This window comes from Larus michahellis, chromosome Z, assembly GCF_964199755.1.
Source record: "Larus michahellis chromosome Z, bLarMic1.1, whole genome shotgun sequence".
NCBI classification, from domain to species: Eukaryota; Metazoa; Chordata; class Aves; order Charadriiformes; family Laridae; genus Larus; species Larus michahellis.
In genome coordinates, this window is record NC_133930.1 from 19,305,960 (window position 1) to 19,329,068 (window position 23,109).

At 40.0% G+C, this 23,109-nt stretch overlaps 1 protein-coding gene across 4 annotated transcripts in view; it reads right to left on the reverse strand.

The window, feature by feature from the left end:
* The window catches only part of ARL15 (ARF like GTPase 15), a 231,022-nt gene that overhangs the window by 133,187 nt on the left and 74,726 nt on the right, over nucleotides 1-23,109 (reverse strand). For all 4 annotated transcript variants that reach the window (XM_074570158.1, XM_074570155.1, XM_074570156.1 and 1 more), the window contains 2 exons: nucleotides 12,759-12,903; nucleotides 9,921-9,980 (listed from right to left, as the gene is read on the reverse strand). In XM_074570158.1, coding sequence (XP_074426259.1) covers nucleotides 9,921-9,980; nucleotides 12,759-12,903 — 205 coding nt within the window. The remainder of the gene's footprint in view (nucleotides 1-9,920; nucleotides 9,981-12,758; nucleotides 12,904-23,109) is intronic.

A 23,109-nucleotide genomic window follows, 5' to 3' on the forward strand; every position in this document is an offset into this window, starting at 1 on the left:
GACCCATAGAGTCACTGTCTTTCCTGTCCTGGCCACACTGGAATATTAAGCACTACATTACTGTATTCTGCACCTAGGAAAATTTAGGTGGCTAAAGAATGTTGTAAACACATACTTTTTCCTACAGAAAATATTGAAGTCATAACTGAACAGTTTTTTTCTGCAAGAGATCTAAAGAATTGATTACTTAAAGGTAAATTGTCATGGGATTTAATAAAGACCTTGCTTAATTTCTCTATTAATATAACCAGACTCAAAGTAACAATGTACAAATAGTACAGGTGTTTCATTTATTTTATTATCATCTTCTGAAGATCAACATTACTCGTACAGAAGAGAGATTGCATTGAAAGCTAATTCTATGTTTCTGTACCACCGGAATATCTACCAGTTATACTTGTAAAGAATTTCACAGCATCTGTTAGATGTCACAGCCTTTCCAAACAGCTGTCTGTGTCAGAACCAAGTAGAGCAAGTTGCCAGAGGGACTCTATTTACGTAGCCACACACAGCAGTGTCGCAGGCATCTGAAGTATCACATTACTTTAAAAACTAGTAGAGAATCATTTCCAATGAACTGAAAGGCCAACACCATGATCAGTTCTTTGAAGGTCTTTTTTTTCCTAGCAACAAAACATCTGTCTTATTTACTCTAAGCTTCAGCCAGCTACTTTTCAATCACATGTCGCTGCCAGACCCTGAGTCTTATCTTTGTAACAATACTATTTCTGAAGAGAAAAATCGTGTGGCGAACTGCAGAGCATTTGACCTCTTGTATCCAGGCATATGGAAGAAAGCAGCTCATGGATGCCTACATGGGACACTGGAGTCAGAAAAGCAGTATGCTGATCTGTTGACCTTACTGTCCTGTCTTTTTGGTTCAGGCTCTTCAGCTGCTCAACTTTGTTTCTCCACATCAACTGTCCTAAAACAAATACCACCAAAGCATTTTCTCTCCAGCCCTGGCCAGTCATATGGCATATTTATAAGAACTAACTAATAACATGAAACAAAACTTGGTACTTGGTATCTCCTTCGAGATCTTCCATTAGATTAACAACTTGAACTTGATTACACTTCAATTCTGAGTAAATCACAGCCTGAGGATTAAGAATAAAAAAAATTTGCACCAAGCAGACAAGACTGAGAAAGTCTGTACCTTGGGATGCCATTTTAGCTCAATTTTCTGGCAAATGTACTTAAAAAAATAATTCTTGCCATCAATAAGCTGTCAGCAACTGGAAATCACAATTTCTACAAGACAAACAAGCTTATATTCTTTTATCTCTCTTTTTTTACCTCTCTTCCTATCCAAGGAGCATAACCTGCTCTTGGTAACTTTCTCCAGATCATTGGGTAGTACGTTATGGAGTTATCCGGAGCAGGAAACGCTGGCCTGTGAATAGTGACCCAGTCATCACACTTCATGGCATGACTAATTCAATCTTACAGAGCATGCAGTTGCTTTTAAAGGTGCAGTTCAGAACAGACTATCCTATGAATTAATCTTTTAGTATACTCCAAAGGTTTCTAAGACAGGAAAATTCAAAGTCTGAGTTCTTTGGCAATTGAGAATGTTACATGCACCCATTAAACATCTTCAGGCTCTAAGAGACTACTGAGATAAAATCAGAAATTTAACAGGTACCCAAAGTGTCCTATCAAAAAATAGTAACACAGAAGATAAGCATTTAGGTTTGCCAGCCTAATATCATGTGTTTCTCTAACAGCTTTGCAGGCACATGGCTACTTCTTCAACCACTTTATGCCTAAACTAAGATTTCAAAAAGAGAAAAAGAAAGAGAAGTCACTCAGGTAAAGATCTCCAACATATCAGAAAAATGTAACAACAATTTACATCAGACCTATGGAATGTGCTATGCGAAAGGTTTGCTAAAATGTGACATTCAGTGTAGTATTTTTCTCAGGCGCAGGCAAGAGCCACGACTCATGCCTAGGCATATGATTTCTTTCCCTCAGCAATGAACCCACGGGACTGGGTTGAGTCCTGTGATGTGACTAAAACATACCATTTACAAATAAACTGGGGGGAGGGGGGAAAGGGGACGACACCACGCTACAACACAATCACACTACTTATCAGAAAAGAAAAGACAGTATTCAGTCACACATAGGTTTGAATTACTTTCTAAAAGGAAAAAAAAAATACCCTCTCCTTCCAGAGAAACGACACGGTGCTCTAATCAAAACCCCTCATCATTCAGCATTACTATAGGGCAAGTTTATTCAACTAACTGTTCAAAGTTTTCATTTGTAACTTTGAAATATCAAATAAATAAATCCTTTTTATTATCTGCCAAGGGTATACTGTGTTCATATTAATTAACTTCGTTTATGATTTGTATTAGTGTCAACAGTACCCTCTCAAATGCCCCTTGGAAGCTGGGGGGCAGGAGAGTTGGAGCGTTAAGTGTATTTTAATACACATCCAGAATAGGTTGCACAATCACGTGCTCCTGTAAATATTACACAAAATACAGAACTGTAAATCTTGCTTTCAGCTATGAATACTTCTGTGTACATCTTCATTCACAGCAGTTTGAGGCTACCTTAAATTCCCTCCTTTTCAGTATTCAGGAGAACAGAACATAGCATTACAGAAAAAATTCACCAAGAGCAATTTAAAGGAGTCAAATTCATTAGTCGTCAAACTTGCAGCAAGTCTCCATCAAGAGCAGAATGAATGTCACAGAGCCCTTGCTTCAAGATAGTCTAGTCAGCACATGAAAGCTCTTGTTCACCTCAAAATACATTACAGCTCCAGAGAAGTTTCTCAAACAGAGGGAAGAACTTTTTTTCTTCCCACCAAACCCAGTTAACCTGGGGCCATGAAAGAATGCAGTCTGCAACCAGTTTTTCTACCACTTCAAATATAACATCCACTCACCTGAAATGAAGACACCTACCTGTTTTGAAGGGTCTATAGTTGATTAAAAAATTATACAGATAATTCCTCTACTGATATTAAACAGACCATTTCTAATGAGCAAAACGGTGAAATGATGACAAGGACTGTCAACTGTGGCACAAAATCTTTCTGCATGATACAGAAGTTTCCCACAGGTGTAATGTCAGTCACCATTCAATGGCTACTTTTGCTAATGCTTATCACTAAGCGGCAATACAGATGCTAAACCAAAACGTTCCTCAAGGTTCAAAAATCTCAGGACTTTTGCTTCTGAGGTTTTAAGACCAACTGATCACAGCCTGCTTTCTCTAGCCTTTCTCCTGCAATCATGCACGAAGCATGGCAGCAGGGAATTGGCAGGTTTTTTTCCTGAAAGAGGTAGACTTGGAGATTGCTAGATCAGCTACAATCACTGCAGCAATTCAACAACAATCTGAACAAGCAGGATAAAAGAAAACAACCAAAAAATGTTGCAGAAGAGATTTTCTGCCTTTATATTCAACATGTAAAAAAAATCAGAAATACATGTAAGTTTATTGTGCGTATTTTTATTTACCTTATCAAACTTAAGTTTATGGAAACCATCTCTGTCATATCTTGTCTGCCTTCCAACATTCCCCAGTGAGATTAATCTGGAAGTCAAGCCTTCAGTATTTTCCCTATTAGCTAATTTAGGTGCCGCCTCCAACTTCGAATCTCCACCTACTTTGATATTTAAAACTATTAGAACAACATTTAGGCTGCAAGCACTTGGAAGTTTTAAAAACACTTGCCCACAGAAAGTCAGTTTGATCTACTTAGGTGTGTGTACTTTACTACCATATGAATATAAAATACACAATTTGAAACAAAAAAATCTCTTATTCTAGTCAGGAACATAAAGTTCTTTTAAAAGGTTCATTAAAAAATCTTATGGATTATTTCAAAAGGAAGATACGAAAATATGTGCACTGCAATATGCTCAGACATTTAGTTAGCTTGAAGTCTGAAGCTTTAATAGTTTGCAGCAGGTGGCACACCACGCTAAACTGGACTGCACGTATGACAGCTATTCTCAAAATCACCCCTGATTATTTTGGGTGTCTTTTAAGGTTTTTTTTTAATTATTTTTTAAAGGCACAAACACTCACTAAGTCCTCCAGGGCTCTAAAAGAAGGTCTAGCAACAACAAAAATCATCTGCCAGTTTCCTCTCTACCTATTACCCCATCTCTGCCCTTCTTCCACCTCTGCTGGAGGACTCGGCAACAGCCAGGATCTCAGACCCAGCTGCCCAGCTCTGATGATTGCTGCCAGCACCTAGCAAGGTTCAGATTTACCCTCCTCTGAGCTGCAGTCAGTCCTTTGGTAACACTGCAGGCAATCTCAAATAAAGCTCAAAACGCATCTTTGTCTATGGCACTGAAGAATAGCTGGCATATACAGAAAGCAGCATGTCTACCACTGGGATGTATTTCTGTCTGTCTAGCCCTTCTGCTGACTGGCTCACAAAAGTTTGAATCTGCTTTAGCCTCTGAACGGATCGAGGCCTCTTCTGTCTAGATTCAAAATCAAATACTTTTTTTTGTTGTTTGCAGGGGAGTTCATAAAACGCAGGTATCATTTCTGATGCTAAACTAGGCTGCTATACTCAAACCTTTAATTCAGCCTGAAGAAAATGGAGTTGCAAGTCCAAGAGGAGAGGAGGCTTTTTAGCAAACCAAAGGTTCTGCTTTTCTCTCCACAAAATACCTCGTCAACAAAAACAACCAGCCACCTGCCCCACAAAAAAAATGTAACTAGGAAATCTGGTCTTTTGCTTATCATATTGTATGTAGCTTTGATAGGCCTTGCTTGCATGGCTTCTACTTCTTTTGAATAAGACAGGCAGTGTAAAAGGCTAATTGTAGAAGAAGAACAGTATTTCCAAAGAACAGTGGAAAGATCGTTAATGGTGAATCTTTATCAGAGCTTCCTCAGGAGTCATGTTAATGAGATCCATAAGCAGGTGTAAATAACCTCTCCTATCTATGAAATGAGGAAACTATGTGACACAGCCTGGGCTTAGGCACCATTTGAACAGGAGGCTGAGTATTATTGATAGCAAACAGATCTAACTTTAATGCTTTCGGAAGCTCAATGTCTCTGTGCGACCCACAGCTTGGACAGCTCATCAGGGTCATCTAAAAATTTCGTCTGCTAAGACGTTCTGTAAACTGTTAGACGCAGCTATGTCACAGACAGCACTGCATGCACTCCACAGCCAGATTTTGTAGAGGTGTCAACTGCCTTTTAGTCAAATACAGTACAGGCATCTTACTGCTTTGTGTTAGTAGGTCCCTGTGAAGATGACTTAGGCTGGCATTTGCTTGTGGGATCGGCTTTCTGATGACTAATTACATGAAATTTTAGCTGCTCTGCCAGGCTATGCTGCCAGAAGGGTGTTCAGCACTCCCTTCTACCTCCACAGAGCAAAGGAGGAGAGCAGTTTCCCATAACTATTCAAATTTTAAATCATAATTACTAACTCAACATTATTTTCTCCCTCCTCCCTCATTTCTTTACAAGGCAGAAACCACCTGAACAACTTTTGCCATCTTCTTCAGGGGTTTGTATTTTACATTCAACTTGGAGTGCATGACAGTGTGACTCCCACTCCTACTCTTCTTCTGCTCTTTACTTCCAAATTAAGGCAAAATACGCGTCCTTTGTTTAACCAATCATATTGAAAATTATTTGTTCTCAAGCTCTCACCTAGACATTTAATTTAGCTGGCCTATGAGTGTGAATTTATGACTTCGGTCATGAAGCTTAAGAAGGAACAGCAGTGGGGAGGATAGTTCTCATATCTCAACTGGAGAATCGAGCAACCCTGATATTAAGCATTCCACTCTTGCTCTTGCTAACACATTTTGTCTTAAATGAAGTTTCAAAAATGACTTCACAACACGTTGATCCTTTATGTTTGTGAAAAAGGCCTTTGGGTGGATTACAGAAATGTAACACAAACATATGACAATATATTTTAGTACCTAAACCAGAATGTTATTAAATCCTATAACATGTTGTTAGTATTTTAAAACTTCGTAAGAAGAAAAGAGCTGTTCACATCCAGAATCATTCTTTTAAACTTGACCACGCTCACTATTTGGCATACCACCAGTAGCTTCTAAACCAGCATTTACAAGATAGCAAACTAAATTATAAAATAGACTTACTCTGAAAAAATAACTGTAAATTATCAGTTGACCTCCAGAACGGACCTACAATGTTGATTTAAGCTGGAATGAGTATCTACGTCACAACAGACACCACGACTTCGCATTCTGTTAGACAACACCAGAACAGCAAATGACTGAATAGACACACTGAGTAAATGGTGGTTTCAGGCACTGTGCCTCCAGGCTGGAATTTGTTGGAAACAAAGAAAAAGCTTCCTATTGCCTTTGAACTTTCATTATCTGTCTTGCGAATAAACCTCAGTGTTCAGAATCCCAAACTTCTTTCAGCGAAAAATTGTTAGAACCTTCTGAACAACAACTGTTAACACAGAATCACAGAATGGTTTGGGTTGGAAGGGACCTTAAAGACCATCCAGCTCCAACCCGCCTGCCATGGGCAGGGACACCTCCCACTAGACCAGGTTGCTCAAAGCCCCATCCAACCTAGCCTTGAACACTTCCAGGGATGGGGCATCCACAATTCTCTGGGCAACCTGTTCCAGTGCCTCACCACCCTCACAATAAAGAATTTCTTCCTAATATCCAATCTAAATCTCCCCTCTTTCAGTTTGAAACCGTTACCCCTCATCCTATCAATACACTCCCTGATAAAGAGTCCCTCCCCATCTCTCCTGTAGGCTTCCTTTAGGTACTGGAAGGCTGCTGTAAGGTCTCCCCAGAGCCTTCTCTTCTCCAGGCTGAACAACCCCAACTCTCTCAGCCTGTCCTCACAGGAGAGGCGCTCCAGCCCTCTGATCATTTTTGTAGCCCTCCACTGGACACATTCCAACAGGTCCATGTCCAACAGGTCCATGTCCTTCTTGTTCTGAGGGCTTCAGAGCTGGACGCAGTACTCCAGGTGGGGTCTCACCAGAGCAGAGTAGAGGGGCAGAATCACCACCCTCCACCTGCTGCCCACAGTTCTTTTGATGCAGCCCAGGATGCGGTTGGCTTTCTGGGCTGCTGGTGCACATTGCCTGCTCATGTCGAGTTTCTCGTCCACCAGCACCCCCAAGTCCTTCTCCTCAGGGCTGCTCTCAAGCCATTCTCCACCCAGCCTGCATATCAAAATAGAAACTTAGAGAATGGGCAGTTCAATTTCGTCAGTAAATAAAGCAAGACCTTTTCAAGTAATTCAAGCAGGCCTATGATTGATTCGAAATCTATATATATACTTCCTTATTCAGGATCAAATTCAATGTTTTTAAACAAAATGTTTAACATTTATAAAATTAGGTAAAAAAACCTTCTTTTCTGGTAGGAAGGCAGCCTGCTTTAGGAAACAAACATAATAAAAAAAATATAAATAGGACTTTTATTTTAAAATATTCTAGTATCATGTTCTTCAAAGAAAAAATTCTGCAAAAAGAGCACAGCAAACTTGGCTCTATGTCCCTAATCCTAAAGGATGATGAAGAGACAATCAGACCAGGAAGAGACAAAAGAGAAGAGACTGTTTTCTATACACTTTGCCTGAAAATTTACAATCTGTACAGAAATGAAGAAACAAAACCTGGCTTCAGAAGGGAACCAGGATAGTAAAAAATAGCACCATCTTTGACCTCGAGGAAGGGTACTGCTTCAACCAAACAAAAAGGATACTATGCAGTCAGCATCTGTTTCACATAACTGCTTGGCTGCTGTATACAAGAACCTCAAACACTATGACTTTTGCACTAAGTTTTTCTAATATCTGCTGTTAATACGCTGCTGTACGAAGACATATGAAGCCTTCAGTTACCTAATCCAAAAGACAATTTTAAATCAGAGTATCAAAAATTAAAGCAGTCTAGAACTTCACCCTTTGAATAACATGCAACAGCGGACAGTGATTGTTAAAAATAGATGCCTTTCTACCTTCCTCCAAGTTTCCAAGATCAAATGTCCGGACAAGACCTCCATACTACAGTGAAGAGAACTTAGATAACAATACCGTAACACAACTGAAGGCAAAAAAACATGAATAAGAACAAAAATAGGGGCTTCTCTTCAACACCAGAAGAAGAAATTCCAAAATAAAATTTGGCAGTGATTAAATATGTAAGATGTTTTTCTTCATTTTCATACAGCACCAAGAGAGAAACCATGCATACTCCAGAAAGCTCAGGCTTTACCTTCAACAAAAGGAACACATCTCTCAATTAGAAGATTAAAGGCTGACCCTCAGCTTTTGGAAGAAAAACTTCTGGAAGCTTGCCTAACCTCCCTTATGTAGGTAATGAAAAGCTACCAGAATTAGTGTTTTTCTCCAATATCTCATAGAAAAAAACAGACCATTCCTAAGTACACACGTGTAAACACCCATAGTTAAAGGGAACAAAATGAAAAAATGGAGTAAAAAAATTCTGACAATTCTTCTGTCTTTGGGAAGAGATAAATGAGTGAAAAAAACATATCAAATATTCTGTATTACTTCAGAACATCCTGTCATGAGACATCAAAGCACTCCACTGAGATAAGGTTTCTCATAACACACACACTTACATAAAATAAAAGTTGTATGATCAGAAAAGGTTATGGAAGAGACTTTAACAAGGATCTGCTATAGAATACTCAGATTCAATTCTCGATGCAAAAACTGCACTTACCTGTACAAATTATGTATTTCATAGAGATTAGGCAGCAGAATGTATAAACTGGGCTGCAAATGATTCACCCTATTTCCAAAAAAATCCCCAAAGTGACCTAAGTGCACATTATGAAGATAACACACTCAAGCAGAACAAACACTATCCCTGTGGAGTGGTCCCTTTATCGAAGCAAACTTCTGCTTCTTTTACAGGATACATGCTCAAACAAGAACATGTATATTTAAATCCATGGAACAATGGTAGTATACAGGAAATGCTATCCTTTTGATATGTGCTTATCTCAAAGCCTTCTTGAAACAGTTTCAGATAAGACAACCATCATGAAACTTGATTTGATCTCATGAAACTTCCTTCAAGTTAACTTCTACCGCAGAGCATTTAAAAGAGGTTTCAACCTTGCTGAAAACCTAATGAACATTCTCAAGATTCATTCTACTGTGTTTACATAGATAATGAAGAAGATCTACAAAGATTCTAGAACATAAAGAAGATCTACATATTTTTTTTTGATTAGAAGAACGCTAGATGAAATTACACTCCACAAGAACTCTCATTAGGAGAGTGTCTTCTTCCTTTTAACAGAGCTACCTCTTGATCACTTAAGACTCAGGGTCAGAACTGGGCGGCCAAATTGCTTACCTGTATACAGATAACCAAAAAACCACAAACACAGAACAACCATCCCTCCACAACCCAACAAATCCAACAAGACACTAGATCTCAAAGAATATAATACACTGGAAGTTGGCTGCCTTTGTAATACTTTCAGCAATGCAGCAAATATATTGGTTTTGCCAAATGTTTGCCTAACTATTGACAAATAGTTACCTGAGCCTCATAAGTTACCTGAGTGCTCATAAGTAAAAGCTTATACATTCAATAAACACAGGGAACACACATCCTTGAGCTGCAATGTGAGCTGTACTACAATTACAGTCCAATTTGTATTTCTGTATAACTTATCCACTGAAATCCAAGAAATTACATTAAGGTGACACGCCACGCCTTCCACTCCTCCTGCTTTTTACTTTTTCTTCTTTGTAGTCTGCATTTGTACCATTTTTCTCAACTTATCTGTTGTGATAAAACACAGATTTTGAATTCCAGCCACACTGATTTACCATTTTTAAATTTGAAACAGTTTTGTATGGTAAGATTTAGACACTTAATGTTTTTATAATCAAGTGAATAAACGCTATACCTCCAAGTTCTTTTACGTTCAAGATGGCATTCTGGAACGGAACAGCTTTTATACTGAAGCCTAAGAACAGAAATAAAGAGTATTAGTAAGTTATTTGTTAAAGTGGGCACTTGAAATCAATTGCATACATTCAGAAAAGACTACTTTTTTCATCAAGAACCAGGATTTTCCATGTGAAATTCTATTTCAATATGATGTTTATGATGTTTTTAAATATCGGGGGAGGGGGGATGAAATTTGCAATGATACTATTAAATACTTGGCACATATAATGTTCAGCACAAATCTTCCACCCAGCACATCTACCATTTGGGAAGGAGTTAGTACAGAATACAACTTTATAAAGCCATACTTTAATGCATCTGGAAGTTTAATGCATCTAAAGTTTAGGTTTCAAACTACTAGTAATATGAAGTGATCCTTCTGCAATTTTTCGGAGAAGTGAAAGACAATATGTAATTCAAATCATTGTTTTTTTACATTTAAACTTCACAGGTTTAGGTTACACATAGAGTATTAATCCTGTCTACAAATGTTATTAACAGAAAGATCCTTTTACAGACCTAAGTGGTATGTATTAAAATGGTTTCAAGCACACTAGAAGCATCTGACTCCTCTGTTAGCCTGCTACATGCTTAAAACTAAAAAACTTTTTTTAAAGTGTGATGTTTTCCCTTAATTGAAAATTCAGATAGCTGAGAGAAAAGGAATGTGAAAAGCTCCCAGCAATCCATCAGTATACTATATACTAAATTTTGCGTGTTTATTGCATCCATACATATAATATTTTTTCTTTATATAGGAAAAATTATGTCTGCTCTTTCAGCATAGATGTCCAGATAGACATTAATTTCCATCTAGCACAAGCAGTTTCAACATGATTACAAACCTGTGAACTGAGTAAAGAAGTTTTGAAAAAATGTGTTTCACTACAAGTTTGTTAGCTATCATTTAACAGAACAAGATATTTTTTCTCTCAGATCAGACCAATAAGATACTCCAGTACTCCAACCGTGGCCAGTGCTAGATGCAGTAGAGGAAAGTGCAAGAAAATCTGAAGGGAATAATTATGAAATATTTTTGTTGTTGTTGTTGTCATAAATCCTAAACTCTTCTTAGAAAGGAGGAAAAACTGGAATGGACACGAGTAGTGTTGATGAGAAAAGCAAAAATACAGGTTATAGTTTGAAAACTGAGTGGAGAAGTTGTCACATTGTATTTTTGGATTCTCAAAAATATTTTCTGATATAGCACAGATATGGTGCATATGGGTAGATTTATTATAAGCTGAATGTGCATAGATATAATACGCCTAGATATGCATAATTTTGGTTTAGATACTGCCTAGTTTTCTCCAGAGTCCATTTTCATTCCTCAAGTTGCCTGCCTAAATAATGGTATTTTCTTGGAACTATCTATAAATATGTAACAAATATAATTTTAAAATTAATCATATTTTCATTATTTCCTTTGACAGATCTATACTGCTGTTTACATTGCTGTTACTATTTTTTTCAGGGTCTAAAGTGTAAAAGTATAATTTGCACTAACTGCAGGTGAACCCCTAAAGATAAAGCTCAGGAGAGGGGGTGGGGAAAGAAAAAAAAAAGGTCTGAACTACTGTACAATTTCCTTCTAACCTTTTGAGTTATTATGCATTGACACTTTCTCCACACCATGAAGTGTCAGATCTCTTTAACACTCCAAATAACACCACTATGAAGGCAATTGTTTAACTATTCATTGCAGAAAAAAACCCAGTATTTTCTTGCACCTGTTTCACTTTGCTTACTTACAGTTATATTAAATAACCTTATGTTCTTGCAATTTAAACAATGATACACTGAAAACTAGTTAGGGTTGCTACGGGACAATCATAAAATTCAAGCCCATGAACCATAGATACAACATAAACCCATGTAACTATAAACACAAGTTATTTGCAGAACACTCACTATCTCTTCCCTTAGCAAACCAACCTTGGTAAATCGCTGCAGCCACAGAACCAGATTTCTTCCATCTCAATGACCTAATCTGTCCTCTTTCTGAACTTTGCAGACAGGTATTCCTTCTTCTCACTCCACGTTTATTTTTGGGTTTTGTGGTGCTGTTTTGTTTTTGGGAGTTTTGCAGGTCTTTTTAATCAAAATACTCTTTTCAGTATTAGTCATTCTGGTTTATCTATATCAGCCTGCATATTCAAATTTTTTGGACTTAAGATACCTTCTGGCTGTGGCTGTTGTGTCTGTTTTTATGTATCTTCTCAATGACACTGAAACTTTTTGTAAATTGATTCTCTGATCTCAATCTGTCCCTACTACATAAACAAGGTTCTTTGCTGATCTAAAAAGAAAGGATCATCACCAGACTACATTTATTTTTTTGGATGGTAGCATATACCACACAGCAGTATGGACCAAGCATGAGAAGAAACAAATCTCAAGTTTCAGAGCATCACTGTCCCACTCTATTTTATAGCACATTCTCCTCTTTTCTGTCCATATAACAAGACTGTTTAAAAAACAGAAGTAAAAAGATAAGAAAGAAACCTTTTAATGTGTGTTTACACTGCTACTGTATGTTTCCAATGGTTCTACTTCATTCCACCACAATGTATGTTTTGACTTTCAACACATTCCAAATTGTATGTTTTCATGGATATCCCCCAATGCGTGACCAAATGCTGAAAGAGTAAGCAGTGGTAGCTTCAAGGCAATCCATTAGATACTTTCAAAAACAAGATAACTAAGCTGAAGTTCTCTACCACCTTTACTATATGTTTCAAAGTTACCTTTGGGCAACATTACAGCACACCACAGAATAAAGGCAGCATCCTACCTGTGGTTGACACTATATTCTCTGGGCTTTCACTGCAAAGCTGTGACAGAAGACTTGTCTTGCCAGAACCAGTGAGGCCTATGCAAACCAAGTCATATTCAGGTCGTGGTGGTGGTGGTCCCTTGCAGCAAAGTGCTCTGAAACACTGTCAGGGGAAGGAAAAACAAACAAAACAAAACCAAAACGAACAGTTAATTTTTTAATTTTTTTTTTGCAAATGTATATTTGATGAGGTTCTAAAAATCAAGTTTATAAATTTAAAGGCATTGGAGGGAAGCAAATTATTATTCCAACTATTGACAAAAATCAACAATTAATATACTGAGACCACCTCAACTGAAATCTGGAACAGCTTTATAAGAAAACATCAAAATGCCTGTTAACTTTTCACCTAAACCTCATAGAGCTGGACTGAGGAAAGTGAAATCCATTTCCTGAATAGCATGAACAGCGTACACACACCAACACAGGCATGGCTTCTACTCTACTCTACACTTCAGTATGCATGAGTATGCTTCCTGTACTGATTTCATGCAACACCTGGTGTGAACATCAGAGCAGCACCTGAGCAGCTGCTGGCCAGGCCTCTACCTGTTGTCACATGAAAGATTCAGAGAACTTTGCTCCTTCCTGGAGCTTGCTTTGTCATGTGTATTACCTTACAATATTAGCTGTTAAAGAGTACAGCCTGTAAAGAAATAAGTTCTGCTAAGCGTAGCTCTAGTCACAAATATGCAGATCTCTCACTTTTCCTGGAGAAGTATAAATTAATCACAATATAAAGAACAAAAAAATCTCTTGCACAAAGCCTACGTAAGAGTTTTGCTCCGTTTTTTAAACAGTATTGCCAAAGTAGGCCAAGCTCATGCAAAAGGTCCTTTAGGCCCTTAGTAAGGTTCATCATCAGAACTTTATTTATACGTAATACGGAAAATTTTTATACCATTCTGGGAAAGCTACAAAGTTTATATTTAAGTATGAGGTATAATTACCTGCTAATGTCCCAGACAGACCTCCATCACCCCAATATATATAAATACCTTTTTCCCAAATATGCCACCTTCCCATCAGAGAAATAAATCTGCTATAAAAAGGAAGGGAAAACGTGTTCGTGCAATCGCTTCTCTCTCACTCATTCTGTTTTTACATAGTGCCAGCTCTTTTTTTCCATCTTAACCACAAGCCAGTCACCCCATTGGGTAAAGAAATCCAGCCTTTACAACGTTAACCTAGTTCATCTACACAGCTACCCAGGATCTCTCATTAAGGACTACTGGAGGAGCAGACAAACTGAACAGACATCAGTAAGGCACCGTTGCAACTAGCGAGGTCTGGCTCTGCGAGCAAGTCATCCAAAGAGAATGCGATTATAAAAAGACAGCTCACTGAATGCAGAACTTTTACTTGATTCACTCTGTATATATGGTAAGTTATTGTACATGCTGTCGAAACAGTCATCATTGGTTTAAAGAAGCATTAAGTTCACAGAAAGTTACGAAATTTCTTCAACTCCTTTTAAAAATGTGACAGGAAACATTTTAGGAGTAAAAACATTTACAGTAGTAGTTAAGCTGAACAAAGGCAACAGATTTTAAAAATAAAAGTTTTGCCTCTATTAAAATATTGACTCAAAAATCATCTTTTTCAAGGTTTGCCCTTATATGTGTGTCTATAGCTAAACAGTAAATGTGCCTTCTAGCTTTATTCATGGACATCAGCTTATACTTATCTCAGATTCTACAAAGCCACAGCAAATATTCTACTCTGCTACTTAAGTGAGAAAGGCCAATTGAGTTCATTGCACAACATAAGCTCCTTCAAACAGTTTCCACTTAATGGGTATCAGGCTGAAGGCCACACAAAATTCTTCGAAGCTCACCAGAGCTCCTGAGGCTGTGAGTCTGACCCTTTGCAGCCAGCGTTTAAAAAGAATTCAATTTGTCCCCATCAGCACAGCACCTTTGTGACAATTTCTTGATGTCATATTCAAAACCATAAAGGAATAGATGAGCTGATGAAAGTCTGTGCTTCTTTCTGTCCAGACACCGTGCCAATTCTTATGCAACCAAACACAACTTTTGTGTCCCTGATGACATGTAATAATCTGCAGTTCTGACAAAGATAATTATTGCTCTTTGTAGAACTCATATGGAGGCTCTGTGGGTGACAGAGGGGTTCCACAGGCTCATTTTGTGAAGTTCAGTATCTCTTTAGTGCAGATACCTTAAGTCTAGCTAAGTCTGGAAAATCTTTACGTGCTGCTGATTAAACACATAATCAAAAATTCAGGTCCAACTGCATGTCCAAAACAGCACACATATACCTACCACCCACTTACTCATCCTTCACTAGTAAGCACAGTCAGGCATGAAAGTTCCTGAGACACAGCAGACAAAGAACCCCAGAAGACAGGGAAATGGCTCCCTCCAGACCACTCTCATATTTTATTTGATATGATTCCCTTACCTTTGTTATGCTTATGACTTTTTCCCTCTGCAAACCTAACTTCCTTCAGTAGATATTTTTGTTTGGTTGGAATGAAGACAGGTTTCAAATATTCTAGCTTCAAAAAGCTGCTGAGTATAGCGCTTACCCCTGGCTGACGTGAGAAATCATAGAGCACATTTTAGGGGATACTTGTAATAATGTGTTTAAATTTAATAAAATTGTTTCATAATCCTCCTTACTCCAGCTCAGTGAACATCTCTTCCATTGGAAATATCACTATACAAACAGTCCGATCACTGCCTGCCTGTTCTCTCAGCAGCTTAAAGTTACTTGGCCCCTAACAAACTCAGGGCTGTTTAACCATCCATTATAGAGACTAAACTTCTGTTGTCACTACTTTGGCAGCTGCATTTAGTAGCTGCACAAGATCTGTGGAGAGCAGAAAATTCAGAGGTCACTGACCATGCAAATAACATTATATCCTATATTCTGCATTTGATTATGGACAGGAAATGCACCCTGAAATACGTTATACAGCATGGACTAGAGCTACACCATTATTGAAGATATCATCACGTATTACAGTGCAGTCTGAAATACACCAAACTGCAAGAAATGTGTATTAGTAACTAAAGAAGCCATTCCTGAAATCCAAAACACAAATATACCAGAACAATTGAGAGTTACTCAATTCACAACTAGCACTCAGTCCTTTCCAAAACCAGCGTACTTTCCACTCCATTTGGACAACCTAAAGGGCATAAGAGAAATTTAATTAACAGCCTGACTGGTCTTGAAACAGTTGTCAGATATGGACCTCGAAGTCACTTTCATCAATTCCCACACCTGATTTGCTCAATGAGTGACTGTCCCATAAAAGACTGCCTTTTAGGCATTATAAAACAAATTCTGAACCCAAATGAGGCCACTCAGAGGGAGTGGTGGAGAGGACAGAAAGAAAACATTTGACTACCACAAATATAGGATCAAGCAGAGCAGCTGGCATAGTCATTGAAAAGTTGTTCGGCATACGGGCGTGTATTTCAGACCCACTGCTAGCAATAAAAAGAGAACAACATTTTTTGGAGCCCTTTCCTCCTATCGGCATAAGTCCTTACTTTAAAAGGAGAAACATGTCAAACAAAGTCAGTTTTCATGATTTTTGAGAACATCACACTCAAAACTCTTTACAGACATTGAATGAGGAGAAGAAAAGCTGACTAATATTCAAGGATCACGTCCTCCAAGCTCAGGAGTGATGCATCCCAACAAACAGGAAGTCAGGCAAAAATGCCATGAGGCCTACATGGATGAACAAGTTGCTCCTGGACAAACTCAAAACACAAAAGAAAGACTACAGAGGGTGGAAGCAAGGACAGGTAGCCTGGGAAGAATACAGAGAAATTATCCAGGCAGCCAGGGATCAGGTTAGGAAAGCTAAAGCCCTGATAGAATGAAATCTGACCAGTGACGTCAAGGGCAACAAAAAAAGCTTCTACAGGTACGTCAGTGATAAAAGAAGACTAGGGAATACGTGCGCCCTCTCCAGAAGAAAACAGGAGACCTGGTCAGCCAGGATATGGAGAAGGCTAAGGTGCTCGATGACTTTTTTGCCTCAGTCTTCACCAGCAAGGGCTCTAGCCAAACCGCCCAAGTCACAGAAGCCAAAGGCAGGGACTGAGAAAATGAAGAACCACCCATTGCAGAAGACGAGGTTTGAGACCTGAAGGTACACAGATCCATGGGACCTCATGAGACACATCCGCAGGTCCTGAGGGAACTGATGGATCAAGTTGCTAAGCCACTACCCATCACTTTTGAGAAGTTGTGGCACTCCAGTGAAGTTCCTGCTGACCGGAAAAGGGGAAACATAACCCCCACTTTTAAAAAAGGGAAAAAAGGAAGACCCAGGAAACTACAGACCAGTCAGTCTCATCTCTGTGCCCACCAAGATCATGGAGCAGATCCTCCTGGAAGCCAGCAGGTCAAGGGACGTGAGTCTGCACCTCTACTCTGCTCTGGTGAGACCCCACCTGGAGTACTGCGTCCAGCTCTGAAGCCCTCAGAACAAGAAGGACATGGACTTGTTGGAATATGTCCAGTGGAGGGCTACAAAAATGATCAGAGGGCTGGAGCACGTCTCCTGTGAGGACAGGCTGAGAGAGTTGGGGTTGTTCAGCCTGGAGAAGAGAAGGCTCTGGGGAGACCTTACAGCAGCCTTCCAGTACCTAAAGGAAGCCTACAGGAGAGATGGGGAGGGACTCTTTATCAGGGAGTGTATTGATAGGATGAGGGGTAACGGTTTCAAACTGAAAGAGGGAAGATTTAGATTGGATATCAGGAACAAATTCTTTACTGTGAGGGTGGTGAGGCACTGGAACAGGTTGCCCAGAGAATTGTGGATGCCCCATCCCTGGAAGTGTTCAAGGCCAGGTTGGATGGGGCTTTGAGCAACCTGGTCTAGTGGGAGGTGTCCCTGCCCATGGCAGGCGGGTTGGAAGTGGATGGTCTTTAAGGTCCCTTCCAACCCAAACCATTCTGAGAGGCAGGCAGGTAGAGTTGAGAGTTAATTTATTAATTTTTTTTTTTTTTAAATGAACAAGTATCTTTTAAGGTACCGAAAATAAAGTAATGTGGTATCTTGAAAAAAATGTATGTATTTGGCCAGTTTTGGAAAAAAGCATGTATTTATCCAGGAAACAGGGAGTAATTATATGCTGCAGCCTGCAGAAAACTATGCAATATTCAGCATCACTGTTACTTTCATTTTACTTGTATGTGTGCATTCATGCTGTATGGGCATGTATCATCACACACAAGAGCTAAGGGAAGAAGTTAGCCAGTTCCTACTCCTGCTTAGGGATTTCTATCCCAACCAGATGATTTTAGGTGGATCAGTATTTGAGCTGACAGTCCTAGACAGTGTCCCTTTAAAGCTCTACAGAAATTTTTTCTGGGAAAAGCATTGAATATTGTGTCCGTAGCAGGGGTGGACAAACATTTCTGATATATATGCCACCCAGAGATCACAGATGGAAGCTCTGGGCAGCAATCGTCTCTGAATTACTACTCTCTCCAACACATTACACTGCCTCCAGCCATTGAGTCTGTCTTTGCCTATTCATTGTACTTCTCGTTTCACTCTCCTTTTTGGGGTGAAATACTCCATTATTTCTGCTTTGTTCTGGACCCATCTCCTGTCTGTTTCTTTTGTTGCCACTATTTAATAGGGACAAACAGAAGCAAGAGATTTCATGCTTAGTTGATTAAACACACACACTCTCATGCAAAAATACCCAAAGTTAGTGCAACATTAATGCTAACAAACGAAGTATTCAGAGCTCTTGAAATCCAGAACGAAGGCTGAAAGCTCAACCATAGCTCTGCTCCCTTCCCCCTCTTGCTTATACTTATGGGTATGGTCTCCCTTTACATTTTATTTTTCAATTAAGGTATCTTTGAACAAACAGACCTCTAGTACCAGTACACACTTATATCCAGAGGACTGGTTAATCATCTGAAGCTGTTGATGAAAATACAAGGAGATTATTAAAAAAAGTCAAATTTACACTTAGCAGGCTCCATAGCTCTGATGTTGTATGAGATCACAGAAGCACAAAGAAATCACAAACCTTGAAGAGGTAATGTGAAAGGTGGGGGAAAAAAACCAAGGTAGACAGTTGTTATACTAACAATAGGAAACAACTGGGGACAGCAGCAGAATAACTGAATGCAAATAATTAAATACTCAAGGCACCTGAATGACATTACACACAACTAGGACAGAGGAGAAAAAAAGGAATAAATACACTAATTTTTAACTGTATGAATACTTTAATGCTAAATTAGTACAATAGGTGAACCTGCTCCGGCAGGGGGGTTGGACTAGATAATCTCCAGGGGTCCCTTCCAACCCCTATCATTCTGTGATTCTGTAAAAGAATCTATGCATTTGATAGTGTGAGCTAAAGCTGTAGCCTCTTCAGTTTCCATACGGCTGCACAGGCACTACAAAAGAAGGGAGGAAGAGGTAAAAACTACCAATTTTAAGACACATAACTAGTGACACTGCTCTCATGTTTTCAAAACATCAGATTGATAAGCTTCACCTTCATCTATATGACAACAGTAATAAGGTAATGAGGACAAATCCTAACAGATTGGTATTCATTTTGTGGCTACCAACAGAGACGAGTGAATACTCCCATAGCCACTGTCATCCTGAAGTGATGTTCAGCGCAGAGGAAAATACTAAAATCATGACCAGTCACCTTCTTTGTCAGTCCACAACCTCATTAAACAGTGACCCCCTCAAGTCCTCCATCCCCAATACAGACTAAGAATGCAAACTCCAACAGAGGGACCCCAGTTCAAGGCCTGCTAACCTACTGCACCACTCCCCCCACAGGACAAATCACCTTGTTAAACCTGGATAAATTTCATGAGTGTGGGATCAGCCCACTGGCTGAACCCAAAAGCACTCTTCCTCCATGTCTCCAGCACACCTACGTGTCTTCAACTTTAAATCAGCCTCTGCTGCAGGAAGACAGACAAGTATATGGCATTAAAGACAGGATAATGTAAAACAGGACAGAGGAAAATAAATTCTTAATGAATTGAGGCAGTTTTACAGAGCAGAGTCCTGGTGATGTCCTACCTTACAAAGATGTTACAGGACACTGTAATAGCAACATGTTGTTTGGAGCAGGAACCTCAAATGCTCCCTTCAGACTACTGAGAAAAGAAATACATTTGGATTTATTGGCTGAAATTATTCACCAGCCCATATCAAAAACTTCTCAGTATTTCAGAGGGGCCAGTTCTAGAGTCTCAAAAGGGTCAATCACACCTGAAGTGACTTTCAACACCCCTGTGTGGTCACCAGCTGAACTACAGAATCATAGAATAGTTTTGGTTGGAAGGGACCTTTAAAGGTCATCTTGTCTAACCTCCTCTGCAATAAGCAGGGATACCTTACACTAGATAGGTTGCTCAGAGCCCCGTCCAACCTGACCTTGAGTGTTTCCAGGCATGAGGCATCTATCACCTCCCTGGGCAACCTGTTTCAGTGTCTCACCACCCACAGCATAAAAAAATTTCTTCCTTATATCTAGTGTGAATCTACCTCCCTTTAGTTTAAAACCGTTATTCCTTGTACTGTTGCAACAGGCCCTGCTACAAAGCTTGTCCGCACCTCTCCTGTAGGCCCCCTTTAAGTATTGAATACCTGCAATAAGGTCTCCCTGGAGCCTTCTCTTCTCCAGGCTGAACAATGCCAACTCTCTCAGCCTGTCCTCACAGGAGAGGTGTTCTATCCCTCTGATCATCTTTGTGTCTCTTCTCTGGACACATTCCAACAGGCCCATGTCTTTCTTGTGCTCAGGGCTCCAGAGCTGGACACAGTACTCCAGGTACAGTAGAATCACCTCTCTCGATCTCCTGGCCATGCTTCTTTTGATGCAGCTCAGGATGCAGTTGGCCTTCTGGGCTGCAAGCACACATTGCTGGGTCATGTCCAGCTTTTCATTCACCAGTACCCCCAAGTCCTTCTCCGCAGGGCTACTCTCAAGCCCTTCATACCCCAGCCTGTATTGATACTGGGGCTTGCCCTGACCCAGGTGCAGTACCCTGCACTTGGCCTTGTTGAACCTCACGGGTCCACTTCTTCAGCCTATCCAGGTTCCTCTGGACGGCATCCTGTCCATCAGGTGGGTCAGCTGCACCATTCAGCTTGGTATCATCTGCAAACTTGCTTAGGGTGCACTCAATCACACTATGTCATTGATGAAGATACTGAACAGTATCGGTCCCAATATGGACCCCTGAGGGACAACACATCACCGTTCTCCATCTGGACATTGAGCTGTTGACCACTACACTCTGGATGCAATCATCCAACCAATTCCTCACCCACCAAACCACCCACCCATCAAATCCATATCTCTCCAATTTACAGAGAAGGATGTTGTGGGGGGCACTGTCAAAGGCCTTACAGAAGTCCAGATAGACGACAACTGTAGCTCTTCCCTTGTCCACTGATGTAGTCACTCCACCACAGAAGGCCAGGAGGTTGGTCAGGCAGGACTTGCCCTTGGTGAAGACATGCTGGCTGTCTCGGATCACCTCCCCGTCTTCCATGTATCTTAGCATAGCTTCTAGGAGGTTCTGTTCCATGATATTCCTAGGCATATAGGTGAGACTTACAGGTCAGTATGTCCCAGGGTCCTCCCTTCCACCCTTTTTAAAAATGGGTGCGATGTTTCTCTTTTTCCAGTTACCGGAGACTTCACCTGACTGCCATGACTTTTCAAATACCATGGAGAGTGGCTTGGTGACTACATTAGCTAATTCCTTCAGGGCTCTGGGATGCACCTCATCAGGTCCCATAGACTTCTGTATGTTCAGGTTCCTCAGGTGCTCACAAACCTGATCTTCTCTTGCAGTGGGAGGGACTTTGCTCCCCCAGTCCCTGGCTTGTGGTCCATCCATTTGAGTGTTGTGGGAAGAGAGGTTGCCAGTGAAGACTGAGGCAAAAAAGTTGTTGAGTGCCTCAGCCTTCTCCTGACCCTTCTTATTATTTTTTGCGTCCCTTGCCAAGCTGAGCTCCAGCTGCACCTTGACCTTCCTGACCCATTCCTACACAACCAGGCAGCATCCCTATACCCTTCCCAGGACACCTGTCCCTGCTTCCACTGCCTGTGCATTTCCTTCTTGCCCTTTAGTTTGACCAGCAGGTCTCAACTCAGCCATGTCGGTTCTTGCCCTCCTTTCCTGATTTCTTACAGGTGGGGATTGAGAGCTCTTGCACTCTATGGAAAGCATCCTTAAGGATTTGTCAGCTCTGCTCTGCTCCCTTGTCCCTGAAGGCAGTTTCCCAAGGGGTCCTAGCGACTAACTCCTTGAAGAGCTAGAAGTTCGCTTTCCTAAAACTCAGGGTCCTGACTTTACTCTTCGCCTATCCCATATCCGTCAGGACTGTGAACTCCACCAGTGCATGATCAACTACACTGAACAAGGCATAGGACAGAGTCTCAAGTACCAAAACCAGACAAATTACCGGTCCTATTCATTCTTCAACATATTTGAACATATTCTTCAACATCTTTCAACATCTTTCTCCACTACCAGAGGAGAAGGCCTGGAGGAAATAAGGTCAAGAAGAAAGAACTGGCTGACTTCTGACAAGCCAGATATGACACTGCTGTTCAAAGCATATCACTTCAAAAGAATTCACGGTCATGATGCATTCTTCCTTTGAATGACAATAATACAATCACAGAGGGTTGAATCCTGTCCAAAATCCAGAAAAACTTTAGGATTTCTCAAGAAAGTAAAGTCTTCACTATCTCAAGGATAAAACAGTTTTCAACTCAGTTTTTGATGGTCAAGCTGCTGGCTGCCACATTGCACAAGGATGAAGGACATTATCTTTCTTTGTACAGCAATTGGCCAGAAGACAGGAGATTATTTGTTTTATCTGATATCAAAGAGAATGCTCTGGGGTGCAGGCTTCACCCAGAAGTTCAGGGCTTTAGGAACCACAAAAATGCAATAAATGCAGTCAAAAACATAACTTCCCTGGAAGAAGAGGTATGGCAACAGAAGTCCTTTCCCTAGTATCATCCAAAGCATATCAAAAAACCTCATGTCCAAAATGGAAAATTACCCTCTCTGTCCTTAATCTCTTGCACACTCCCTGTAAGTGAAAGAAGAGCAAAACCAAATTATGACTCTCCATTCACACTGTGCTTGAAGAAATTATGAAGAAAAACAATATCAAGTTCTGGATGTACTCAGATTTCAGTGCAGTAGTATGACTTAAATGCCTACACAAAATAAAATAGCACATGGCTATGATAAACCAATGCTGAGTCAGCAAAACAGTTAAAACATATGCACGGGT